The sequence below is a fragment of the Typha latifolia genome, chromosome 1 (genome assembly GCF_019914945.1).
Source record: "Typha latifolia isolate L0001 chromosome 1, TyphaL0001v2, whole genome shotgun sequence".
Classification (NCBI taxonomy): Eukaryota; Viridiplantae; Streptophyta; class Magnoliopsida; order Poales; family Typhaceae; genus Typha; species Typha latifolia.
This window is the reverse complement of record NC_133086.1, coordinates 7,950,742-7,972,348: the sequence shown is the minus strand read 5'-3', so window position 1 is coordinate 7,972,348 and position 21,607 is coordinate 7,950,742. Positions and strand designations below refer to the sequence as shown.

Below are 21,607 nucleotides of genomic sequence, written 5' to 3'. Positions count from 1 at the left end.
AGTCATCCTTCTTACCATCATTCTCTACAATTTTTGTCCAGTAATCAGGATATCTTATAGACTGAGCACATGTTGCATAATCATCTCTTTGTTTGACTTGATGGTAATATTCTGCAGTAGGCCTAGTATTGGGCATATATTCAACTTTGTGACTATATTGTTGATTCAGTTGGATGTCTCAACCATGTTATTTACTTCTTAATATATTCTGGGTACTTGATCATCTCTTTAGCTATTCTTTGAAGTTCTATAGGCTCTAACATAATTACTATTTTACAAAGTGATATGCACATTGTCGCTTAAATTTAAAAACCAATTTGACATCTGATTGCTCTAAAAAAATTTCAGTTTGAATAAACTCCTACTTTACAGGAGCTTCTGCTCATCAATAAAACAAGAACTACTTCCAATAATAGGCATGAACTACAGTATCTTTGCCTCTTTAGAATAATTGAGAACCCTTACATTATTAATTTTATTTTCTATATTCTTTTTCTTGTATTCTACATTTTTGTTGAATTCCATTTCATTCTTGTTTACCTTGATGATCAAATAATCTTGTACACCTGTTATCTACATCGTTCCTAGGGAAGAGGATTGATGTCTTCTTGGGCTTTCATGGGATTGTCAAATCAAAGTTAACCTTATGGTGAAAAACATCTTCCAAAATAGAACTATGCCATTATGAGGCCTGGGACAAGTGCCTCTCATGCTTGAAAGGCTTGTCTTAGGTATTTTTGGTCCAAAATATTGTTGATTAACTATCAGCACACCCTGTACCATATGCTGGTAGCCAATTTGCAGGGCAATCCTTGCCTTGGAGATCAAGTAGAACAACAATAGTAGGGCAAGTTGCATTATCCATTGTTTTATAGGTGTAGCTTCACTAGCAACTAGTAGTTTAAGCTTTTGGATCAATTGGTTATCTAACACAATGATATGGAAGGTGTTGATGAACAAGTTGATTGGCTTGTTTAAAGGGTTTGTTAGCTAAGGGCAACAAACTAATACAAGCGGAGAATTAGGGAGGCTATGTAAATGTTGAAAAGACCCCAAGTATAAGGAGCATGTTAGTATCTATTGGATATATCTAATTCTTTGGAAAGGCAAGAAATTCTAGACAGATCTTTGCTCTTGGAACTGATAAGTATGAAATAAGTACTAGATCTTAAATATATAAATGTCATTGCTATTTCTGAAAGAAAATCCAAAAGAAGCTGATATAGGAAACTTCTTGGCTGAAATAGATCTTGGTAAAAGGGTCTTGATCTGCTCGAAGGAGTAATATTACAGGAGAGTTCTATGTGGATCATTATTATGCAAGGCAGATAACTACCAGGTATGTACTTAGGTGTCTGGACTAATATGGTTTTAGTGATTAAAAGATGTTGGTAACTTTAAAATTGTTAGCAAACTGATTCTATAGATGAAACAAGTAAGATCTACAAAAAAGGTTATCTCCATTTTGAAAATGAACCAAGTAATATTTATCTGTTTAATCAAGAGCGGGAAGGATAGACATTAAAGAAGTTGCTTCCTAGGAAGAGCGATTTTGGAACATATTAGAAATTATAGTTGGCAATGATCATGGATAATTAAGGGTGACCTGAGACTACTCTAGGTACAGAGGATAAAATGACAGATAAAAACAGTAAAGTTTCAGTGGTGGTTACCAAGATGGAACTCATGGAGTTGATTCTTTCTGGTAGAAAAATACACTGTCTAACCTTGTGAGTAACCATTGTTAAAACGGAAGAGAGAAAAAGAACTGGCTTTGAGGGAGGCAAAGGGATGATAGAAGATGAGGAAAAGATAGAAGAGTTTGTATCGAGTTATAAGAAGTTTCTGAGAGATTGTGGATCATAAGAACATGGGAGTCTAGGTGTTGCATGTGGAAAACTGATGATAATGGGTTTCCTTCTTAGAGGTTGCTTTTATTGAGGAGGGACATAAATGAGACCCTTGGAAAAGCCTTTGCCCTTTTGAAATAATGGAGTTCTATAGAATGTTTCATGATTTGGTTAATCAACATTCATTTGATGTATTTTGAAATTTTAAATAAATAGTAGTAGATTAGTGACCAAGTTTCTAGCTAGTTGTTTGAACATTACTAAGAAATGAATTTATGCAGTTTTATTGATTTCCAGAAAGGAAAGGAAGGAAACCTCATGTTGAAAGAAATTAGAATTTGATTAGGCATATCATTATTAATGAGATGGGATTATGCTGAGAGGTTGTAATGAAATAGAGCAGCTTTAGCAATAGGTTCATTGGATGGATTTGGAGAGGTCATCAGCTAACAACAACAACAACAACAACAACAACAACAAATAGTGCAAAAGGAGATTGAATTTGGGGCAGAGTCCAAATATTAAAAGATAGTCTCAGGTAAGTAGTTTATCTAAGATCCCTGATTACCTTTGTTATCTTATTAAGATCTGATGAAAATATCAAAAATCTTTTGGAGAGACTTCAAAATACCTAATGTATCTCAATAAAACTTGAGATAAACGGAACTCTTAACATTTATAATCAAACTCAAATGATAAAAGAACCAATGTATAATAAGAAGGCAACCAGTGCCTTTCAATGTAAAGCAACACTGAAACAACTAGTTCCATAACCAAAGCAGGAATTCAAATCCTAAGTAGAGATAGAGACATCCCAATGCACAATGTTTATTTACCATACTGATCATCATCTGAAAATTATCAGAAAGAGAGATTTATGAGTTAATATTGTTGATTTACTTGTAGCCTTATCGAACAATACACGGATGTCATATTTTGCCTACTACCTAAAGGATCTTAATCTATAATTTGCTATTAAGTAGGAACATATCTCGAGTTTGTCATGTTATATTAGTACGTCATAATCTGACAAGTTATCAACTAATTTGGTGGACTCTTTTGTTTCATAGTTTGTGGAATCTTATAATGGATATGATACAAACTATTTTGATTCTGGTACTATTATTTCCAGGTATCGATTTCCCAAGAAAAAATCTCTTAGGTGAGCTGCAAACAATAGACATCTGTGCATGGGACACGAATAGGCCATTATCAGTTGGATGTGAGGTCTATTGGCATCGATTATGGCTTGTTGATGATACACCATCCTACTGGATGGTAAACCTTAGAAAAGTTTATACTGTCTGCATACAATTAGCTGTATTTAATTTTTTTTACTTAGTATATAAAACTAAGTGTATATTATTTTTTATAGTCGATGTATATTTTGTTATAATAGAGTGCACATAATTTAGTATATACTAGATACATCTAGTAGTACAAGTTCTACATATCTTCATTTTTTTTGTGTGTAAAAGAGCAGATAAGAAGCTTATATAACATTCGGGCCAAGGCGGCTCAGAATCAGTCAAAAATAACAAATTTGTTTATAGTGATTAGGGCATATCTTTATGGCCACTTTTTCAAGACCAATCTTTATTCATTTCTATGTTAGTCACCCAGTGAGCAACCATATTTCTCTATCTATACGTTTACAGATACACTCTTTAATCCAGCCACACCACTTATTAGGAAACCTTATGCTCTTTAGGATGCAGAATAGCAGCCTCCCAATTTTAAAATTGCAAAGTGAGCCAACTTTGGAAAGCATCTATTAGTCCAATGTTTTTCCTATGTCATTCATCTGTGAACGATCTATATAAGATCTATATCAATAACTGCAACACAATAGTGAAGACACGCCATGGCAGGAGGTCATGAGTTTGAATGCTCATGAGCATGTCAAAAAATTAAAATGAAATTGTTTCTTTGCTTTAATTCTCATATTTACTAAAATTATTTCATACACAAGGCAGCAACCATGCTCTAAGAAGAATAATATTCTACCTCAGGTCATTCTACTTGAGTTGTATAATTTTGAATTATTGAAAAGTTTTAGATGTATATTGAACCTCCTATCTAGTAAAAATAAACTGAAAATTTTATAGACAGCTGATCTCAAAATAAGCGTGCATCAATTACACCCTATATTTTGACTATATTATAAATAATATATTTAATGAATGAGTTAACTTGAAGTTGACTTGACCTAACTTGAACCGCACACAAACCTAACCTGTGACATCCCAATTGCTATACCTATACCTAGCAGCGAACTTACCAATAACTAGTTCCGATTATATGAGGAAGAAGATCTAGTTCATGATTAGAAAGATACATTCAAGTATCAGTGATCTTTGATAGTTAACTATTATAACTTACCGTTGAAAAAAGATACAGTTTTCATTGATCCCTGCGATCCTCATCCTTCTCCTTCCTCCGTCTGTAGCTCTCATCCTTCTCCTTCCTTGCTCACTATTCTCGAGAAAACTCTTGTTCTGACTTCCCAGCTTAGTGGGTCAGAATGACTGCGTGAAACCCAAAATGGACAGAATAAAAGTTGCACATTTGTATAAATTTGTTACGGAGTATTCTTTCGTCTCAAGGTTCCATCAAAAGAAAGAATCAAGTGCATTCCAGGTGAACGGCACGAATCACTAGCACAAAATTTCCCACTAGAAGCTTATGCCAACAACAGCTAGAGAAGGCAGAAAGCATTTACTCCTATCCACACTAATTCCTGAATCTACTTATTCGCTGCGCTTCTTAGCTTCGCTGTAAAGAATCACGCCAATGACTGTGAGGGTGTAACCTAGCATTCCTGTCATGGATACCGGATTCCTAAATATTAAAATTGAGATAACCACCGCGACAGCACCTTTTGCATTTCCAAGAACCTGGAAGACAAAAAGGAGGGAAAAGAATATGAGCAACAATGTAAGGTGATGAGTCATCCTGAATGCAGGATTTTAAAAGACTGTGGGCGGTTGACAAGCGGACAATGGATCACGTAGTGTCTAAAAGTTAGGCTATGCAGGCACCCAGAATTCTAAGATGGTTATAAAAAAACAAGTAAAAGAAATAATAACTAGAAGAAGTTAAATTTAATACCTCAAATCTAAAATATATATTAATGCATTCTTGGTGAGAATTATAGTTGGCCATTAGAATCCAATAATTCATCAACAAGTACAATAGTTTTACAAGATGAAACAGAATGCTAAGCGGTAACTTAGGCGGCTGAGTTATAATACCTAAGGCGGGACCCTAGGTTTTAAGGCTGAAGTCTTTTATCTAATTGTCAATTTTCTATAATTGATCACAGTAAATAGCAGGCAATTGCTTCCGTATGATATTCTAATTTGTTAGCACTGTTGTTACAGTCGTTGGCAGAATCCTATCAGCCAAAAACAGTGCAACACACTAATAGGAGCATAGAGTTAGACTTAAGTAAACTATAAACACCATAGAAGTGAGAACAGATCATTTCTACTTTGAACATGCTCAAAATAAAATGATTGCGAGTTCGTAATTACAAAATAAATAATCAGCATAAATTATACATTGTCATTAGGGCTGCCTAAAAATGCTCCGACTATGCTATGTGCTGCTAAATGGAATGTAATGTTATTTGGGTTATCTACATGAAGTAAGTGTACTGAGCAGCATATAAGAAAACCTGGAGTCAATAAGCATTATTTGAGGAAGAGTGGCAGCTAAAAAGCAAAATAAAATCCTTTTGAACAGATCCTACTTGGGATAAATTTGCAAGTTTTTCCCGCGTGCATTTTGTCAGTCTCACACTTCACCGATTGGCCAATCTTGTTTTTGTGCCCACTTCTCTGTTTCTGTCATAATTACTTAGGTATGAATTAAGACAAGAACCTTCCTTTCAATTATTTGATAATACACCATTTCTTTTCTTTCTTTACTATACAACTGGGGTTGGCATTGTTAAGTAAATATTCTTCTAGATGAATAAAATGACTATTGATCTCTGACATGATATTTGCTCTGAAAAAGCAGTATTACACAAGGATATTCAATAAGGTACATTTCAACCGAATAGTTCTCTTCTAATATTTGTTTCTCGCAAATTGGACATTAATAACCATGTTCTTACAATTTCAGCACTGTCCCAATAGTTAATAACCACATAATTGTCTCAGCCCGAGAAAGAGCTATAAGTTAATTCAATCCAGTCAATCTGACCCGACTAACCTTATATAAAGCTTCAGGCTAGCCAATTAACAACAAAACAGAGCCTAATTTCTTTGTCTACTAATTCTTTTTTTTTTTCTGTTTTTCTCTTAACTTACAATTACTGCTCCTTTCTCCATTCCCCTTCCCTGGGCTATTCCTGCTCTTAGTTTTTACATTTTAATCTGTCCTTTCTCCCTACTCTTTCTTGCATCAGTCCATCATAGCAGCAGCATGTCTTCTATTAAGAGTCCGAAATATTGAGGCTCACCATTGTCGACATCCATTTCTGTTCCCAACTGGAGTTAGCTCAATATCCTTCCGAAGGATATTGAGCTAACTACAAAAGCATAAGCAACAGACCAGGATCTGTTGCCACTGCATGGAAGAGTAGTGGCAGGGCCACAGCGGCCTAGAAGACTACTGTTACTATTTTCCTTGTGACAGCGCCAACGACAAGTTCTGCTAGTGGATCCTTTTCTTTACCTTCTGCAGATGCCACAGTTTATTTTGGGAAATCTATGCATGAAATATATTGAAACTTTATGTTATATATTTATCTTAGTTCTTCATGCCCATATGACCACTTCTTTGCTAACCTCCTCCCTATGGTTTTCCAAAACCTTGGAACTATAAGATGTGTTGATTATGAATAAAGCTTTAATCTTAGTTCTCAAAGGCATAAAAGCTATATATACACTAATATGAGGAATTAAATGAAAAATTACTGTTTCTCAAAATAGCATGGAATTCATATTTCTAGCACGTTGTACAGTAAGAAATAAGCTAAGGCACCATAGTAAAAGGAAAGAGAATATAACAAATCATACCTGAAGAGTCAATGCACTAGTATGTTTGGTAACCAAGAAATTGGTCAAATTCACGAAATATGCCAAGCAAGAATTGAAGAGAAGGTACCAAATAATTTTGAGGTCTTCTCTGGCAAGTGATATTGTGATGCCAACCACATTATCCTCCATAAGAATTGTTGCAGGAAGTAAGAGAACTACTGCTATTGGAGCCATGTAGAGGAGGAGATTCATAGAATTAAGCTTCTCCCTGAATAGAAGAGCACAATATTTTAACTATAGACAATCCAAGAATCAAGAGACATATAGAAACCAGAAAAATACATTCCAATTCTGTACTGAAAAAAGCTTCTAAGGTCAAAAAAGATAAAGAAAAAATAGGGCATACTTTTGAAATAATACACCACATAAAGGATTATGGCCTTAAATCTGGTAACTGCATATTTGTATAAAAGTCATTCATTACCCCTCAGAGGATAGTAGAATCCCTTGCAACACCGTCTTAAGTGCCCTTGCTGCAGTTGCCCCAATGCACATGAGAAAACCAAATAAGTGAAAACTCGGCTCTCCCTACAAAGTTGAACCATAGGATATTAGTAGTTGACTTTATACTATTATTTGCAAAATACATCAGCATACATTTGCGACAGCAGACACAGCACAAACCGGAATTCAACGAAACTTACCAGAGCATTTTAGGAAAAAAAATAAGTAAATGGTGAACTTTCTGCAGGAATATGACAACTTAGATCTAGATTCCCTCTTAACACTTGCTTCAACAAATAGCAGCTCTTCTTAGGATGGCAACAATGAGTTGGCAAATGGGTTCAATAGTCTTGCTTACAAAAGTCAGAACAACATAAAGACAAACAGTTTTTAAAAGCTCGATCAATTAAATGGGGTCCAACTTTAGTTGAATGGCAGAAATTCACTCTCAGACCAACTTCTTAATGTTTCACACAGGAAACTGCATTTAGATCTAGAACATGAGGTGATAATCCGAGTTCAAAATATAATAAAAAAATCTATTCCAAGCCTTCCAAAAACAGAACTTTGCAGCAAATTTTTTAGTAAGGAGCACTTGGATCACAAGAAAACAGGAAGATCATAGGAATGGATATGCAAATCAGACAACCAACTAATTAGCCTACAAATGTTACAATTCACGGAAAATTCAAGAATTCAGACTCTAATTTCTCTAAAACTAACATACCTCCTAAATTCATTCAAATCACTAAGAACCAGAAGATTCTACCACGCACATAAAATTAGAGGAGACAAAACCTACTAACCCCGCTGGCGATCATGACGCCGGCAACGACGGGGACGAGCGTGAGGTACGTGATCCATCCCTCGCGCTTAATCGTCATGAAGTAGGCGAAGACTGCAGTGAAGAAGGGCGTGGTTGCCCCGACCGCCTGGTTGAAGGAAACGGGGAGGTAGCGGAGGGAGACGTTGCCGCTGACGACGGAAGCGCAGAAGACGAGGCCGAGGGTGGCTATCTTCGCGAGCTGGAGCCGCGATCGCACGATCTGCACCGGCACGATCCGGAGCCAGGAGATGGCGATGTAACTGAGCAAGGAGCAAGCCATCATGTGGCACATGGTGAGGAAGATGGGGTACTTGAAGCCGTAGTTGGAGAGCAAGTACTTGTTGAGGAGGAGGACGCCAATGTTGGAGGTGTACCACGCCGCCACCAGACCGATCGTGAACAGCCGGCCGCCCCACAGCGATGGCGAGGATCCTTCCTTGGCGGTCATCTTCTCCGGCGAGCACTTTGGCTACGGATAGAGATGGACTAGGGTTAGGGCTTTGGGAAGGGATCAGGGGAGTGGAGTTCCATGAGGGACTCGACGGGAAGAGGAAATGAGGGAAGGTGGTGATGGGAAAAAGGAGGAGGGTTATCTCGAGTCGTGATTAGTATATATAGTAGCTCTGCCTCTTACGTTATAGTGATTGCAAATTAAATATTTAGGTACGAATCCACCGACTGCAGAGAGATAGAAGTATAAGACAAAAATATAATTGTCAATTATTCTTGGGGTGATTTGCATAAAAAACATAATATGTCAGACATTTTATTTTCTTTTAGAATTTACCCACACTTTACTTCATTTTTTTTAATGCTAACTATACATTATAAGAATATTAGGAAAATGTTATTTTTATTCTGCTTCTCTTTCTATCTCCTATTCTTTTTTATTTCACTCAAAATAATTCTATACAAATCCCTTGTATTCTAACTTGAAATAATTCATATATATCTTTGTTCTCATATTCATGCACTAGTGTTTTCAAAAGTGCTTAAACTGATGATTCAGTAACTAAATATCTTTTTATCTTTTTTATATCTAATCATGTTTACTTTCCAAAATTTAAGGTTAAAAAATAAGACTAATTAATGAGTTAAGGATTTAACCTCAAATTAGACAAGGCCTAAATGGCTATGAATATTTTAGGTGTTATTTGGTTTGAGGCTAAGCCTGAACTTAATTAGTTGCTCTCCTTTTTTAGTTTTGACTTTTTGAAGAGTGAACTTAGTTAGATATATATATATATACATATATATTTGGTTACTGAACTAGATTAGGAGTCCTGAACTGGTTCAAGAGTTCTTTGAACTCAAAGCAGACAAATCTTTAGATATTTGCACAAATAAAAGACGACAATGGCCTCGCCTTCTTCGCCTCTCTCCTCCTCAACCTCAAACCCTCCGTCCTTGTCGAACTTGCGTCCAACGATTACCCCGCTGTCGCCATCCTCATTGCCAGGCTAATCATGTTGCTCTGCGACGCCAAAGCCAGGTGGTCCCACCTTTTTTTTTGGCTACAATGTGTTCCCTATCCGAACATGTTACTTCGCTCTCGTATAAGAATCTCTTGTTCTAATACATTGTCAAAATTGAAAACATATTCAATTCTAAGAATCTCTTAACACTCATCTTTTGCGGTGCTTGCGAGCATTAGAGAAAATATTGTCGGAGATTCCAGCCAAGTGGTTAAAGGTCAGCATCCTCTCTGCCATCTTGACGTTCTTCAACTTCTTCTCCACATCCACACAGGAATTGATTTCTAATACACCCTTCTTTGTCTTTTTCTTTCTTCTTGATGATGTTTGCTTATATTTCATACAACTTGGTGATACGTATATTTCTCTGCTAATCTAGAGAGTCGCATTCAAAGTCATCGAGAATACCTACAAGAAGATCCCGCAGGATTGCTCTTCGTACGCCCTTGACGCCATTCCCTTACTTTGTTGCGTTCTTCAATTCTAGGACAAGATGGTATATATTAATGTATACAGAAAGGTTTTTATTTTATTGTTTCTCTTCTTGTATGGATTATTTTTTTTTAGAAACTTTCTCCTGGCAAATGGTGGAGAGTGTTGTTCATTCTGAGCGGTAGTGAAGTGTTTGCGGTAATAAAAAGAATTTAATTTAATAAAATAATAAAATAAAATAAACTTACATATTATAGACATTATCAAATATCATCTAAATAGGATTAAACAAGACATGACAAAGAAATGCAGATGCACTATTTTGAGTTTAACTAACTGATTAACTGTTTAATTTGAAGGCGGACACACCACTTTGGGTTCAACAATCAACTCCTACTCAAACGACTATCGGCACAAAAAAATAACTCTAGATTTAACCCACGCATGCATGCCAAGTAAAATAACTGACATGTAAAATTAATTGCCCATTGACTTTTATGATAGTTCTGATTTAATAGACTAACTATTAAATATAGTTCTTATTACAAAATTAATAAACAGTACTTTTTTCAATTCATTACAAAATTCCAACAAAGTCCTGACCAATATATTCCAATGGATGTTGGTCAAAAGGAGGACAGCTTTGTTGCATCAATTAAAGAGGGAGGAGGTTCATGGAGGGGACGAGGGGGATTTTTGTTGTTGAAAGCCGAGATTTTTGGCAAACTACTTTCCCAATAGTATAGATACCTCAAGAGAAAACTTAGTAAATGTCACAACATATCAAAACATCTTCATGCAGTGGAAACAAGGTTAAAGATCAGAGGACGATAAGATTCTTTTAGTCCCTGTTACAGAATGCATTTTATTCTGATCATTGTTCTATAATTATATATAATTATATGAAACATAAAGATGTGAAGATCCCAATAAGTTAATTCACAAGTAGGCATTTATATGTACAGTTTGTGAAGAAAAAAGAAGAGAGAGTTTAATTTGCTTGACTATGGACATGTTGTACCTATCGAGATTTTATTCATTGAAGAAGTCCTGTGACTTTTTAATATCCTCAAAGTTACCATCTTTTCATTATTTTTTGCTTACAATATTATAGATCATAATGTCTACCATAGAAAGTTACAGAAACATATCTCTCTTCAAGATATCAATAAGAAAGTTAATCATTTGAACACTTTTTTTTTTTTTTTGTTGCAAACCACTATAGAATAATTATTCCTTTTGGGGGTACAAAGTAGAAACTACTTTAAAAATGAAATCACACTTTTTAGTTTACTCGCATAAGAAAATCTTTTTTATCTTTGTTTATGGAAGATTATAAAATTTTGATGATCTTAAAAGTAACGAACTTTTTCCATTCGATAAGTTGATTTTTGTATTTTTTGTGAAATAAAGTGTTAAGGTTATTTTTTTTATTATTTATGAGCTTGAATATTATATATGGGTTAGATAAAGAGACAACTCTTTTTAGATACAGAAGCACTTAGACTTCTATCGAGATCTGTTCTAAGCCGTCATGATGTCAAGTTGTTCCTCCAAGCTAATCACATTACCGAGTTATTAATTAAATCGAGCCAAGCTACTAAACTATATTAAATAATTTATCCATAATATTATTTGGGGTTAGAGTCGAATCTATGATTACGACTATACTAGAGTTGGTTAGTAAAAGTTAAGAGGTTATTAAACATGAAAATATGACGGTGGAATTTGGAGCTCGTAGTCTACATGAACATATGACGGTGAAATGGAGGTCGTCGCAGTACGACGATAACTAAACTTTATAGTGAATACCTATAGACAATTTTTTATTTTTCCTTTTTATTGACTTCAAGCTCTCGAGACGAACCCTTTGTAGTGCGGAGGTGGGCTAACCTTAAACAAATTTATCGCGGACAAATTATTTAGTTCTTGGTCGCCTTTTGGTTTCGCGACTCAATTTGGTTCTATTCAATGGCTCAATGACGTATTAGTTCAGTGCAGCGTATGATGATCTAGAGCTAGGGTAGAGCTTAGATTGGATGACTTTATATGGTAAAAATTTAGGAGACCCAAAAGTGTGCTTGTAATGGGTTGTTGGGAGTATTTTTTCGGCCCTTTGATAAAAAATTAATAATAATGAGACGAACCCTCCACGTATGTGAATCCCGTATAAGCTACGAACAGAGGCTTTTCGGAGAAGAAGACGAGAGGAATTGGAAGGATTACAACAAGAAATCGAAGGAGGAGAAGAGGAGGAGAGAGGTGAATTCGTCCGTTCCTTTCTTCTATTCCATCTTCTTTAGTCTATTCCTTCTTCTCGCAGCTTCTTCTGTGCAAATATGAAGGAGAAAGAGGGGTAATGTGCAAAAGTCGCGATCTTCCGTTTAGATGAGAAGAAGAAGAAACAGGGGAAATGTGTGAGCTTTCTCTACATGGCCGGCCAAAATAAAGGCCTTTCGTTTTCTCTTTCTTCTTATTGTGATGACTTCTTAAATGGGTCTGTCTCTCTATCTTTTTTTAAATACCCATTTGATCTTTTCCATCTTTATTTTTCTTGATGATGATGATCCCATGTCGATTTCTGTCCACCATTCCTTTGCTCTTCTATATGTCCATGGTATGCTCAGGTTTATTCCCAGTGTTTTTAATTTTATTTTTACCTCCCAGAATAGGAATTTAAAAATTGAGAAAAAAAAATATTCCTTTTTCACTATGTCCATCTTCATCTGAAGGGTAAAATTTTGGGAAGAGTACTCCCTTCAGTGATCCCTTTGAACTACTATTTTCTTATACTCCTCGATGAGCTGTGTATCATAGAAGTTCATCGCACGGGTTGCAGATATAACTCTGAGGGAGGGTTAAAAGTTTAACAAATGACAATTTATATAATTGCGGAATAGTTTTTGATGCTCTATCTGTCCTCCAGAATACTTGAATACATCTTCTGTTGATATACATGCTACGATTCTTTGTTGCTGCAGCTTTAGTAAGTGGCCAAAGATCTCAGTGAACTGAAATGCAGACTCCCCTGTTTGTTGTTTAATACCAACGTACAGCGGGTTGGCAGCGGAATCCAAGAAACGTTTTGCTTGTGTTGCATCAAATTAATCCGACCAGCAAGGTCTTGGATTGCAGTTGCGAGACTTTTAAAACAAGAATGCACTCATCAGCACCTGCACTGGATTCAGTATATAAGAAGCCCAAGAACCTTCTGACTGGATTATAAAAATTACAGAAACTTGTGTTTTTATGATGAATCATTTAATCCTCATGTGGTCCTAGATAGTAGATACTGAGAAGTAAATAAGAAATCTAGTGTACTTACAAACTTCTAAAATTGACAAGAATTAGTGGCCGGGACCACTTATAGACCAGGGGAGTATGGCTCATAAGCTCTGACACGGCCCTTGATTTCAATTAAACGAGGTTGCATAATGCTTTAGGTGGCCGTATGTTTGATAGTTCTATTTATGGCTGTTTACTATATATTGAAAGTAATATTTAGTCCTTAAGCTGCAAATATATTAGCATATTGCAAACTTAATTTCAAGGCTCCCAGCTCCATTGTTGGTGTGGTGACTGCTTGATGAGAACAGATAACTTGTCCATTTTGCAGAAGTAAATCTAGGTAATGCAACTGTTTATGATGTGTATTATATCACCCATTACTGTAATAGATTTACAATTGTCTGTCCATTGTTGGTATACAGATAAACTCTTAGCGATGCAAATGCCTATTTGCATTCATTCAAATCTTCCTTTCTGCTGGCATCTTATAGTTCACAGGAATTTGAATTGTTTAAATCATTCATCATGGTTCTCGGTTTCTGGACATCTTGTTCTCAATCAGTCCTTTGGACATGAAGTTGTGTTAATGTGCTTTACTTATTTATAGAAGAATGGTAATATTCTGATCTAAACAACGTTTAATATGGAACTAATAGATGTTCTTCAATACGTTCAATAGTTGCTTCTGCTTGGAAATGTGATACCATCTTGCACTTATATTTCTGATTCTCCTAACACAATTTCAGCAGGACTGGGTCATCACATATCTCCCACAGGACATCTCCAGCTACACCTAGGTCAGCTTGCATAAGCAAGACCAGCGGAAACAAATCCGGCTCTTCTGGACTTACTCCCACAAAGTCTCAAACAGATAGAAGTTCTAAGGTCATTAAGCATCAGTCACCTAGAAGCTCAGTGACGGAGGTAATACTTATGCTGGCAGATTTTACAGATTATCTTGCTGTTTGACATCTTGCATAACTAGCACTCCTCAAATTTGCTATCATAGTTGCAGCATATTATGATCTTTCCATGGGAAACAAGAATTAATTTCTGGATATTCTAATATCAATCTCAGTTGTCTTGAGATATCTAGCTAAATTTCTATATAGTATATTGTTATCCTGTAGCATACTATATAGTGTATTTGTTAATACCTGCATTGTAAAAAGCCTTATTGAGGACTTTTAGAACTAGTTTCTTGGGCTATAAGATAGTCAGATCAGCATTTTACATAGCCATGCTTGAATTTTTTTTTCTCACTCAGACCTAATTGGGGAACTTGTGGCATAAGCAAGTTTTGAGAAAGGGGGCAAGGTGCCCTACTAGGTTATCTTCATTGGTTCGGGAAAGTTCAAGTTTCACCTGAGTTATCATTTTTATGAATGATAAGAACTACAGATAAATTAGCTTTGCTGCTGTTGCAAAAAGCACTGAATAATATGTTCCACTAGTTGTCCTTTGCATCATGATTAGTTATTTGTTTCCCGTTTACTGTGTGTGCTTATATGTTTCTCCCCTCACTAGCTTTCTTTAGTAAAGATCACTTATGCTCCCTCCTGACCCATTACAAATTCCAGAAAAAACATCCAGGCAGGATATCTGTGTTGTAAAGAAGGTAAGGGATCAGATAAGTTCATCTGAAACATGGAAGATGCAAGCACAGAAGGAAGCAGATGTGGTCAAAGAGCAGATTCGGGCGATGTCTGAGAAGCTCGAGGATTCACAACACCAACTGATTGGGTTCTCTTCTGCAGAGGAAGCTCGGTTCCAGGAACTTCATAAGATCTTGCCGGAGCGTGATCACGCATGGCAGTCCGAACTTGCAGCTATTCAGAAGCAGCATTGTGCTGACTCTGCAGCCTTGAACGTAGCCATTACTGAGATCCAATGGCTTAAGAGTTAAGATGCGACTTGCAATGGTTGCTAAATCTGAGGTTGCTGAAGTAAAGAAATCTGAAGAACTACATTCCCAGCTTCAGGCCTCGAATGAAGATATGGTAGAAACACTTGCAACAGTTCAGAATCTCAAGATTGATCTTAGAGACAGTGAGAAGGCAGGATCTGAGGCACAAGCAATGTTTGGTGAGAGTCAGCAGCAGTTGGATATGGTTAAAGCTATCGCTGAAAGACTTAGTTTTAAACACTTGAAGCTCCTAGATTCCCTAAGCTTGAAATCATCTGAACTGGAAGAGTCTAAAGCTCAAGTTAAATCACTGGAGGAGGTTGTGAAGAAGTTGCAAGCAAGTAAGCTTTTTCAAAATGTTGATTCTGACCAGCTTCCAAAGAAATCTCAGTATATTTCAGTGATCAGAGGTAGAGAACTGAGATGCGCACTCAGAAAAGCTGAGATTAAGTAACAGGAGGAACAAATGCAAAGCAAAACAAATATTTAGACTGCTCATGAATTTCTGGAGCATGTTGAGACTGATTTTGGAGTAAAACAATGTGAGCTCAAACTTGATTTGAAGAAAAGGAATGCAGAGCTTGCTGAACTAAAGGCTAATCTTTACAAAAAGAAAGAAGAACTTTGAAGAATGAGAGATTTCAATGAAGAACAAGTCAGTGAACAAAACACAATCTGATTTCCAGTTGAGGTTGATAAAGTCCTCTAAGGACATAGCTGAGCTGAAGGGAAATCTCATGAATAAGGAGACTCAGCTGCAGTGTATCTTAAAGGAGAATGAGATACTGAAGTTGGAGATGGAAATCTATAAGAGTCATGAAGCAGCAATTGCTGAACTAGAGTTAGCCAATGCTGCGAAGGAGGATGCCACTGTCAGACTTGATTATGTCACTGAGGAGGTTGATGAAAACATACAAAGGGCAGAGAGTGTGGCCGAGCAGCTGGATGCAGCTCAAGCAATCATTCAGGGATGGAAGCTGAGTTGAGGAGACTTGCAGTGCAGTCTGGCCAACAGAGAGAGGCAGCTGAATCAGCTGCTGCAGTTCTCTCTGGCAATAATGGGAGGTTAATGGAGAGAAATGGTTCTCTGGATTCAGACTACAATTATTGGTGGGAAGCTGATGAGCTCTCCATTTCCGGATGATATGAATGATGAATCAGTGAAGAAGAAAAACAGCAATGTGCTAAGGAGGATGAGTGGCCTGTTGAAGAACAGTCTAAAGTAATGACCTACACCTTTTCTGGTATGTGCATTACTCGCTACCAAATCATTTGGTTACATGTTAGTAAAAACTTTCCTCTGTTACCTGTTCTGAAGTAACCCTGTCTGACCTTTAGTTTAACTTTGCTGTTCTCCTCCACTTAATGCTTTAGTCTTCATATCAAAGGGATTCTTTTGAACAATTTTGTTGCTGAACAATCCTTGATGTTGTGTATAGGAAGTTTGAGTCACATCTAATAGTATTTTTACCAATGTCTAAATTCTTTGTGCTCTATGATGATCAAACCTTGTACATTACCTATTTTTCTTTGATGGCGCAACGTTAGTGGTCAGATATCTCTGATAGAAAGGAGGACAGTTTGGCCAAAAATTATTGAGGATGGTGTACAGAATGTCTTTATTAATATATCTGGGTTCCTTTAAAAAAAAATGTGGCTCTACTAGAATTAATTATATCAAGGGATATCCTTTTATTTATGTCAACTAAGAATTTTGAGCTGAGCTGTTGAGGTTAATGGTTCAAAGTTTCGGTTTCATTTTTAGTTGATTTCAGTCTTGACCCCTAGAAAAAATGAACATTTTAGGCCAAAATAGAATGGTTTTAGCCTATTGTGGTCCAAAATAAATGTCAAAATCGGTTTTAGTTTTCATTAAGTTTCGGCCATTATTATATCGTCTTGAGTGAAACTTCAAACCATACAACTTCTTTTAAGTTCTTGCCACCCATCAAATTTGGTGTGTTCCTCTAAATGAATTTTGAGGGCAGAGGTTTCCCTTAATGGTCCATTTTCTACATCTGAAGAATCTTGGTGTACATCAGCAAAATGCTTGTTGATTTAGTTTGTAATGCATTTTTCCAAAGGTTACTTCTACTGTGCCCAGCCAAGTGATTTTTTTATTTGAGTGATCTATTACAAGCATTTCACTTGAGATCTCCATCCAGTATTCTTCTCTTAAGTTCAATGATCATGCATGCCATTTGACATATCTTAGTGGTAGCAGATGTCCTGCAGCCCAAATAGAATGAAATTCCTCCTAATCTTGTTCATGAACTAACCCATTTCAGGATCATATAAAGCAAGTTAGCTCATTACTTGGAACAGAATAAAATTTAGCTCGTTACTTGGAACAGAATAAAACATTCTAGGTTACTGATATTTATTTACGCTTGTTCTAACTAGAGCTTCAATTACAGTAGCTTATCCTTTGCATCCTGGCTGGTAATAATTAGTTTTTCAGATCAGAAGATTGAAATTTTTTCTTTGCATACCATCACCTATATCTTAGCATTATTGCATAAAGATATTTTCTTATTGCATCAACTGTTCCAGGATCGTACTACTTCAAAGCTAATACTCTGCTAGTCTAGTAGATTGCTCACTTGTTACTCAAACCCTTGGAAGCTCTTTATTTATCGCAAAGTAATCAATCTCTTTACCCAGAACATAGTCTGAAAGATCCTGTAAGTTGACTGCTTGCAGTACTCCTCATTCCCCAAGTGAGAAAGCATAGACTTGATGTGAACTTGAATTACCTCTCTGGCCACAATCAATAGAGGCTAAAAATTTAGATCACTCTCAGAATCTCAGTTCCCACATGGTGTATTTGCTTTCAGTCTTTCTCAGAAATTTTCCTCCATGTTTGTTCTTTTTTATGTGCGTAAGTATCTGTGGGTGAACACTACATCCTGTAAGTTTGCTGCTTGCAGTACTGCTCATTCCCCAAGTGAGAAAGCATAGACTTGGTGTGAACTTGAATTACCTCTCTGGCCACAATCAATAGAGGCTAAAAATTTATATCACTCTCAGAATCTCAGTTCCCACTTGGTGTGTTTGCTTTCGGTCTTTCTCAGAAATTTCCCTCCATCTTTGTTCTTTTTTATGTGCTTAAGTACCTGTGGGTGGACACTACATCCTACTGATTTCTATTGACTTGTCTATACTCTTGGTTGTGGTTTCAAAGCTTTAACAGTGGCAAGTTCCCCCACAATGCCTACTAGAAGCTTGAGATTTATTCAAACTTGTATACTTATCAACAATGTAGGTTCGACTATGATGGAAGAAATAGGTGTTTATTCCTCTTATCTTTATTCGAGACCATCGTGTAAAATTCCTACATAGTTTCAATCTTGTTATCATGCATCATGTTAGACCCTACATTTGAATTGACACTTCAATTATTTCTTAAAATATTCCTCATTTGACCTTAAAGACTAATTCCTCTTTAACTTTTACCTTAATTTAAGAAACACACTTAGGGGTAATTTTACTCTGTCTACATGATAATTGTCCATTAAGAAAACCAACATTACAGTGTGGAAAATATAGGTAGAATGAGGTAAACTTGTTTCTCTAGATCATAAAATTGAAAGTGGTAGTAATTTTCCAGTTGCTCTCGTACAATGGATTCTCATGCAACGTAGCACATAGTTTAAAACGCCTCGACCTTCTTGAAGTTGGTCATAATTTTATACTCTTTCTTCCTCCCTAGTCCAAGTTAGTTTTCCCTGCCTACCTTCTCCACTAGCCTACAAGAATTCCTTCTCTCACCATGGCTCGGATCACACCACAAGTCCACATCCACAGAGGAAAGACGAAGAAATTTGGCAGACTTGTATTTGGTATGCAACTACTTTTCCTCGTGGAATTGTATCCATACATGCATTGAAATGTTTGGCTCCATGGGTCCACTTTGGGACTCAAATTTAGTATGTCATTTGAGCAAAGAACAGTTCATCTTGCCAACTTCATTAGAGTATTATTATTATTATTATTTTATATATTGTACGTTGTATTAAACTTCCAAGTGTCCTCAGCTCCTTTGGATCCCTTTGCTTTTGGTGAGCATGGTTAGGCTGTCCTAGTTTGCTCTTGGAGTTATCTTATATTTTAAGTCAAGCAAAATTTCCTCTTGCAACATACTGAATTTCTAGGAATAACAATTAATTTAACCCAATCGTCAAAATTGTTATGTAATTAACAAAAATATATATTATATCTTCGATAATATTTGTCTTTAAATAGTATAATATATATTGTTGGTCTATTATCTAACATGATAGGATAGGATAGCTTAATTTATACTGGTTTTGTATGGAGGGCTGCACATTTTATTGTCGTAGGAGTATATATGTCGATGAAAAATATGTATATATTGTTGGTTCGTTACCAGGTTATCCAAAATCGACTTTGAATGAAAGATAGCCCATAAGAACAAGAGGAAAATTTTGATGATTAGCTTTTATGTGTAGTTAAACTATTGTGATATAGCTACCATACCTAATAGTCCAAAAGATTAAACTATTCATCCTTTGTTAATTGACACCTCATGTCATAATCATGAAGGTGGTGGGAATTAGACCTTGTGACGCTAGAAGTCCAATGTTTACATCATCATATGGCAAAATATTAACAAGGAAACGTAATATAGGATATTTATATATATATATATATATATATATATATAGATGATTTAATTTGTTAGGTAACCTAACGACCGAACAAGAACTTATCAAATACAATGACAAATTAGTGGCACCATTATACTCACAATTAGTTCCCCCTCTCCCTCTTCAGGACTAACTAATCCTTCTCCTAATGACACAATTAGCAACTCATATTTAACTTTAGGATCTTAGACCCAATTATTAACTTCCTCATGCATGCATGCTCAAGTCCAAAGGGGCTCCTCCCAGATGGAGTTATGGCCGCCGTCGTCGGCGAAGAAGAAGGGGTCGCCTTGGTAAGCGTGAGGACTGGCGATGGAGAAGGCATTGAGAGGTTGCAGGGCATTGCTGCGCTGCTTCTGAAGCTGAGCCATGTCCATGTCCATGCCCATGCACATGTTGATGAGCTCGGCTTGGGCTCGAGCGAGTTGGACTTGCAGCTCGCTGACTTGCTTCTGGAGCTGGAAGACGACGCCGGCGCAACCGTAGACCGGGTCACGGACCCGGGCGTTCGCCTCGTACACCATGCTGCTCACGGCGTCGGCCCTTTGGCTCTCCGGAAGCTCCTGACAAATTTAACATCGTTGATTAATTAGTAATCATCAGTAAATTAATCTTATCCTCGTTAAAAATTACGACGTTTTTTAATTAAATCACAAACTGTTACTAACGAGTGTCTCAATCAGTGGAACTGGTACTAACTAATCGAAAAACTAAATCTTAGCTTAAGGAAATGTTTGCCCGCCCAGTTCTGAAGTCAATAACACAAATACTTGCATGGGCGAAAGGTAGCTCACCTGCAAGAACTTGATAATGTTGCTGGCCCCGAAAACCCGGTGCGCGGTGGTGAACTTGAGGGGCTCCGTCGGGGGGAAGTAGGGCGCGAGCACGCATTTCTCGGTGCATCTGCGGCGCAGGATCTTGCACGCCGCGCACGGGCTCAGCACGACGGCGGGAGAAGTGGGCGGAATAGGAGGAAACGACGACGTCGTCGCCGCCGACGATGACGAAGAAGAAAGAGAAAGAGAGTGGTGGCGGAACGCGGTGGTGGTTGTGGTGTCACTTGAGTCCATGGAGGAAAGAGTGAGAGTCAGGAGAGAAGATGAGAAGGTTGAGAGATGGTTCAAGTGTGAGAGCTTCTTTAGTCCTCGACTTAATATAGAAAGAGAGAGAGAGAGAGAGAGAGAGAGAGAGAGAGAGAGAGAGAGAGAGAGAGAGTTGAGAGAAGTGGGAACTGAGAAAGAGATGAAATAGAGATTGTGGGAGAAGTGATGATCTCAGGATCTGGGAGGACTGACCTCATGATCTACTCAATAGTCGATGTCTAATTGGACCTCTACATGTACACTAGATTGTTGTTAGGTAACAGACTAACAATATATATTAGTCGCGGTATAGAAATATTTATTAATTAAGTAAAGTGTTCGGGTCTTGGACGGAAACATAACAAGAAGAATATTGCGGTTTTATTTGATCCTTTATACATACGTCGTTGTTTTAATCTGTTAGTTAGTATTTTAGACTGTCTTTTGATAGTTATCAATGAAATGATTGGTGTGATGTTCCACACATTTGAAGAAATTAATCAGTTGTTAACTTGTTACACCTCGTCTCAAGTGGAGACTTATCTTGCACACTGCATACTTTTGTAGGAAATAAAAAAAAAGA

General features: G+C 36.8%; 3 protein-coding genes across 10 annotated transcripts; 1 reads left to right on the top strand and 2 right to left on the bottom strand.

Moving 5' to 3' along the window:
• Positions 1 to 4,395: 4,395 nt before the first annotated feature.
• Positions 4,396 to 8,796, bottom strand: LOC140780772 (probable sugar phosphate/phosphate translocator At3g11320). The gene is made up of 4 exons (XM_073126530.1): positions 8,152 to 8,796; positions 7,326 to 7,429; positions 6,881 to 7,109; positions 4,396 to 4,747 (listed from the first exon to the last, which is right to left on the bottom strand). The coding sequence occupies exons 1-4, from the start codon at positions 8,617 to 8,619 to the stop codon at positions 4,601 to 4,603; spliced, it is 948 nt and encodes a 315-aa protein (XP_072982631.1). The 5' UTR covers positions 8,620 to 8,796; the 3' UTR covers positions 4,396 to 4,600.
• A 3,302-nt stretch (positions 8,797 to 12,098) lies between these two features.
• Positions 12,099 to 16,754, top strand: LOC140780353 (interactor of constitutive active ROPs 3-like). Of its 8 annotated transcripts, none has more exons than XM_073125843.1 (4): positions 12,222 to 12,340; positions 12,402 to 12,493; positions 14,113 to 14,290; positions 14,947 to 16,754. In XM_073125843.1, the coding sequence occupies exon 4, from the start codon at positions 15,274 to 15,276 to the stop codon at positions 15,724 to 15,726; it is 453 nt and encodes a 150-aa protein (XP_072981944.1). In that variant the 5' UTR covers positions 12,222 to 12,340; positions 12,402 to 12,493; positions 14,113 to 14,290; positions 14,947 to 15,273; the 3' UTR covers positions 15,727 to 16,754. The 8 variants fall into 8 exon arrangements, with proteins under 8 accessions (XP_072981942.1, XP_072981939.1, XP_072981937.1 ...); XM_073125842.1 differs by having other exon boundaries at positions 12,402 to 12,575; positions 14,116 to 14,290; XM_073125839.1 differs by having other exon boundaries at positions 12,402 to 12,575.
• A 3,116-nt stretch (positions 16,755 to 19,870) lies between these two features.
• LOC140797422 (LOB domain-containing protein 1-like) lies at positions 19,871 to 21,160 on the bottom strand. The gene is made up of 2 exons (XM_073150845.1): positions 20,737 to 21,160; positions 19,871 to 20,505 (listed from the first exon to the last, which is right to left on the bottom strand). The coding sequence occupies exons 1-2, from the start codon at positions 21,010 to 21,012 to the stop codon at positions 20,164 to 20,166; spliced, it is 618 nt and encodes a 205-aa protein (XP_073006946.1). The 5' UTR covers positions 21,013 to 21,160; the 3' UTR covers positions 19,871 to 20,163.
• Positions 21,161 to 21,607: the final 447 nt, after the last annotated feature.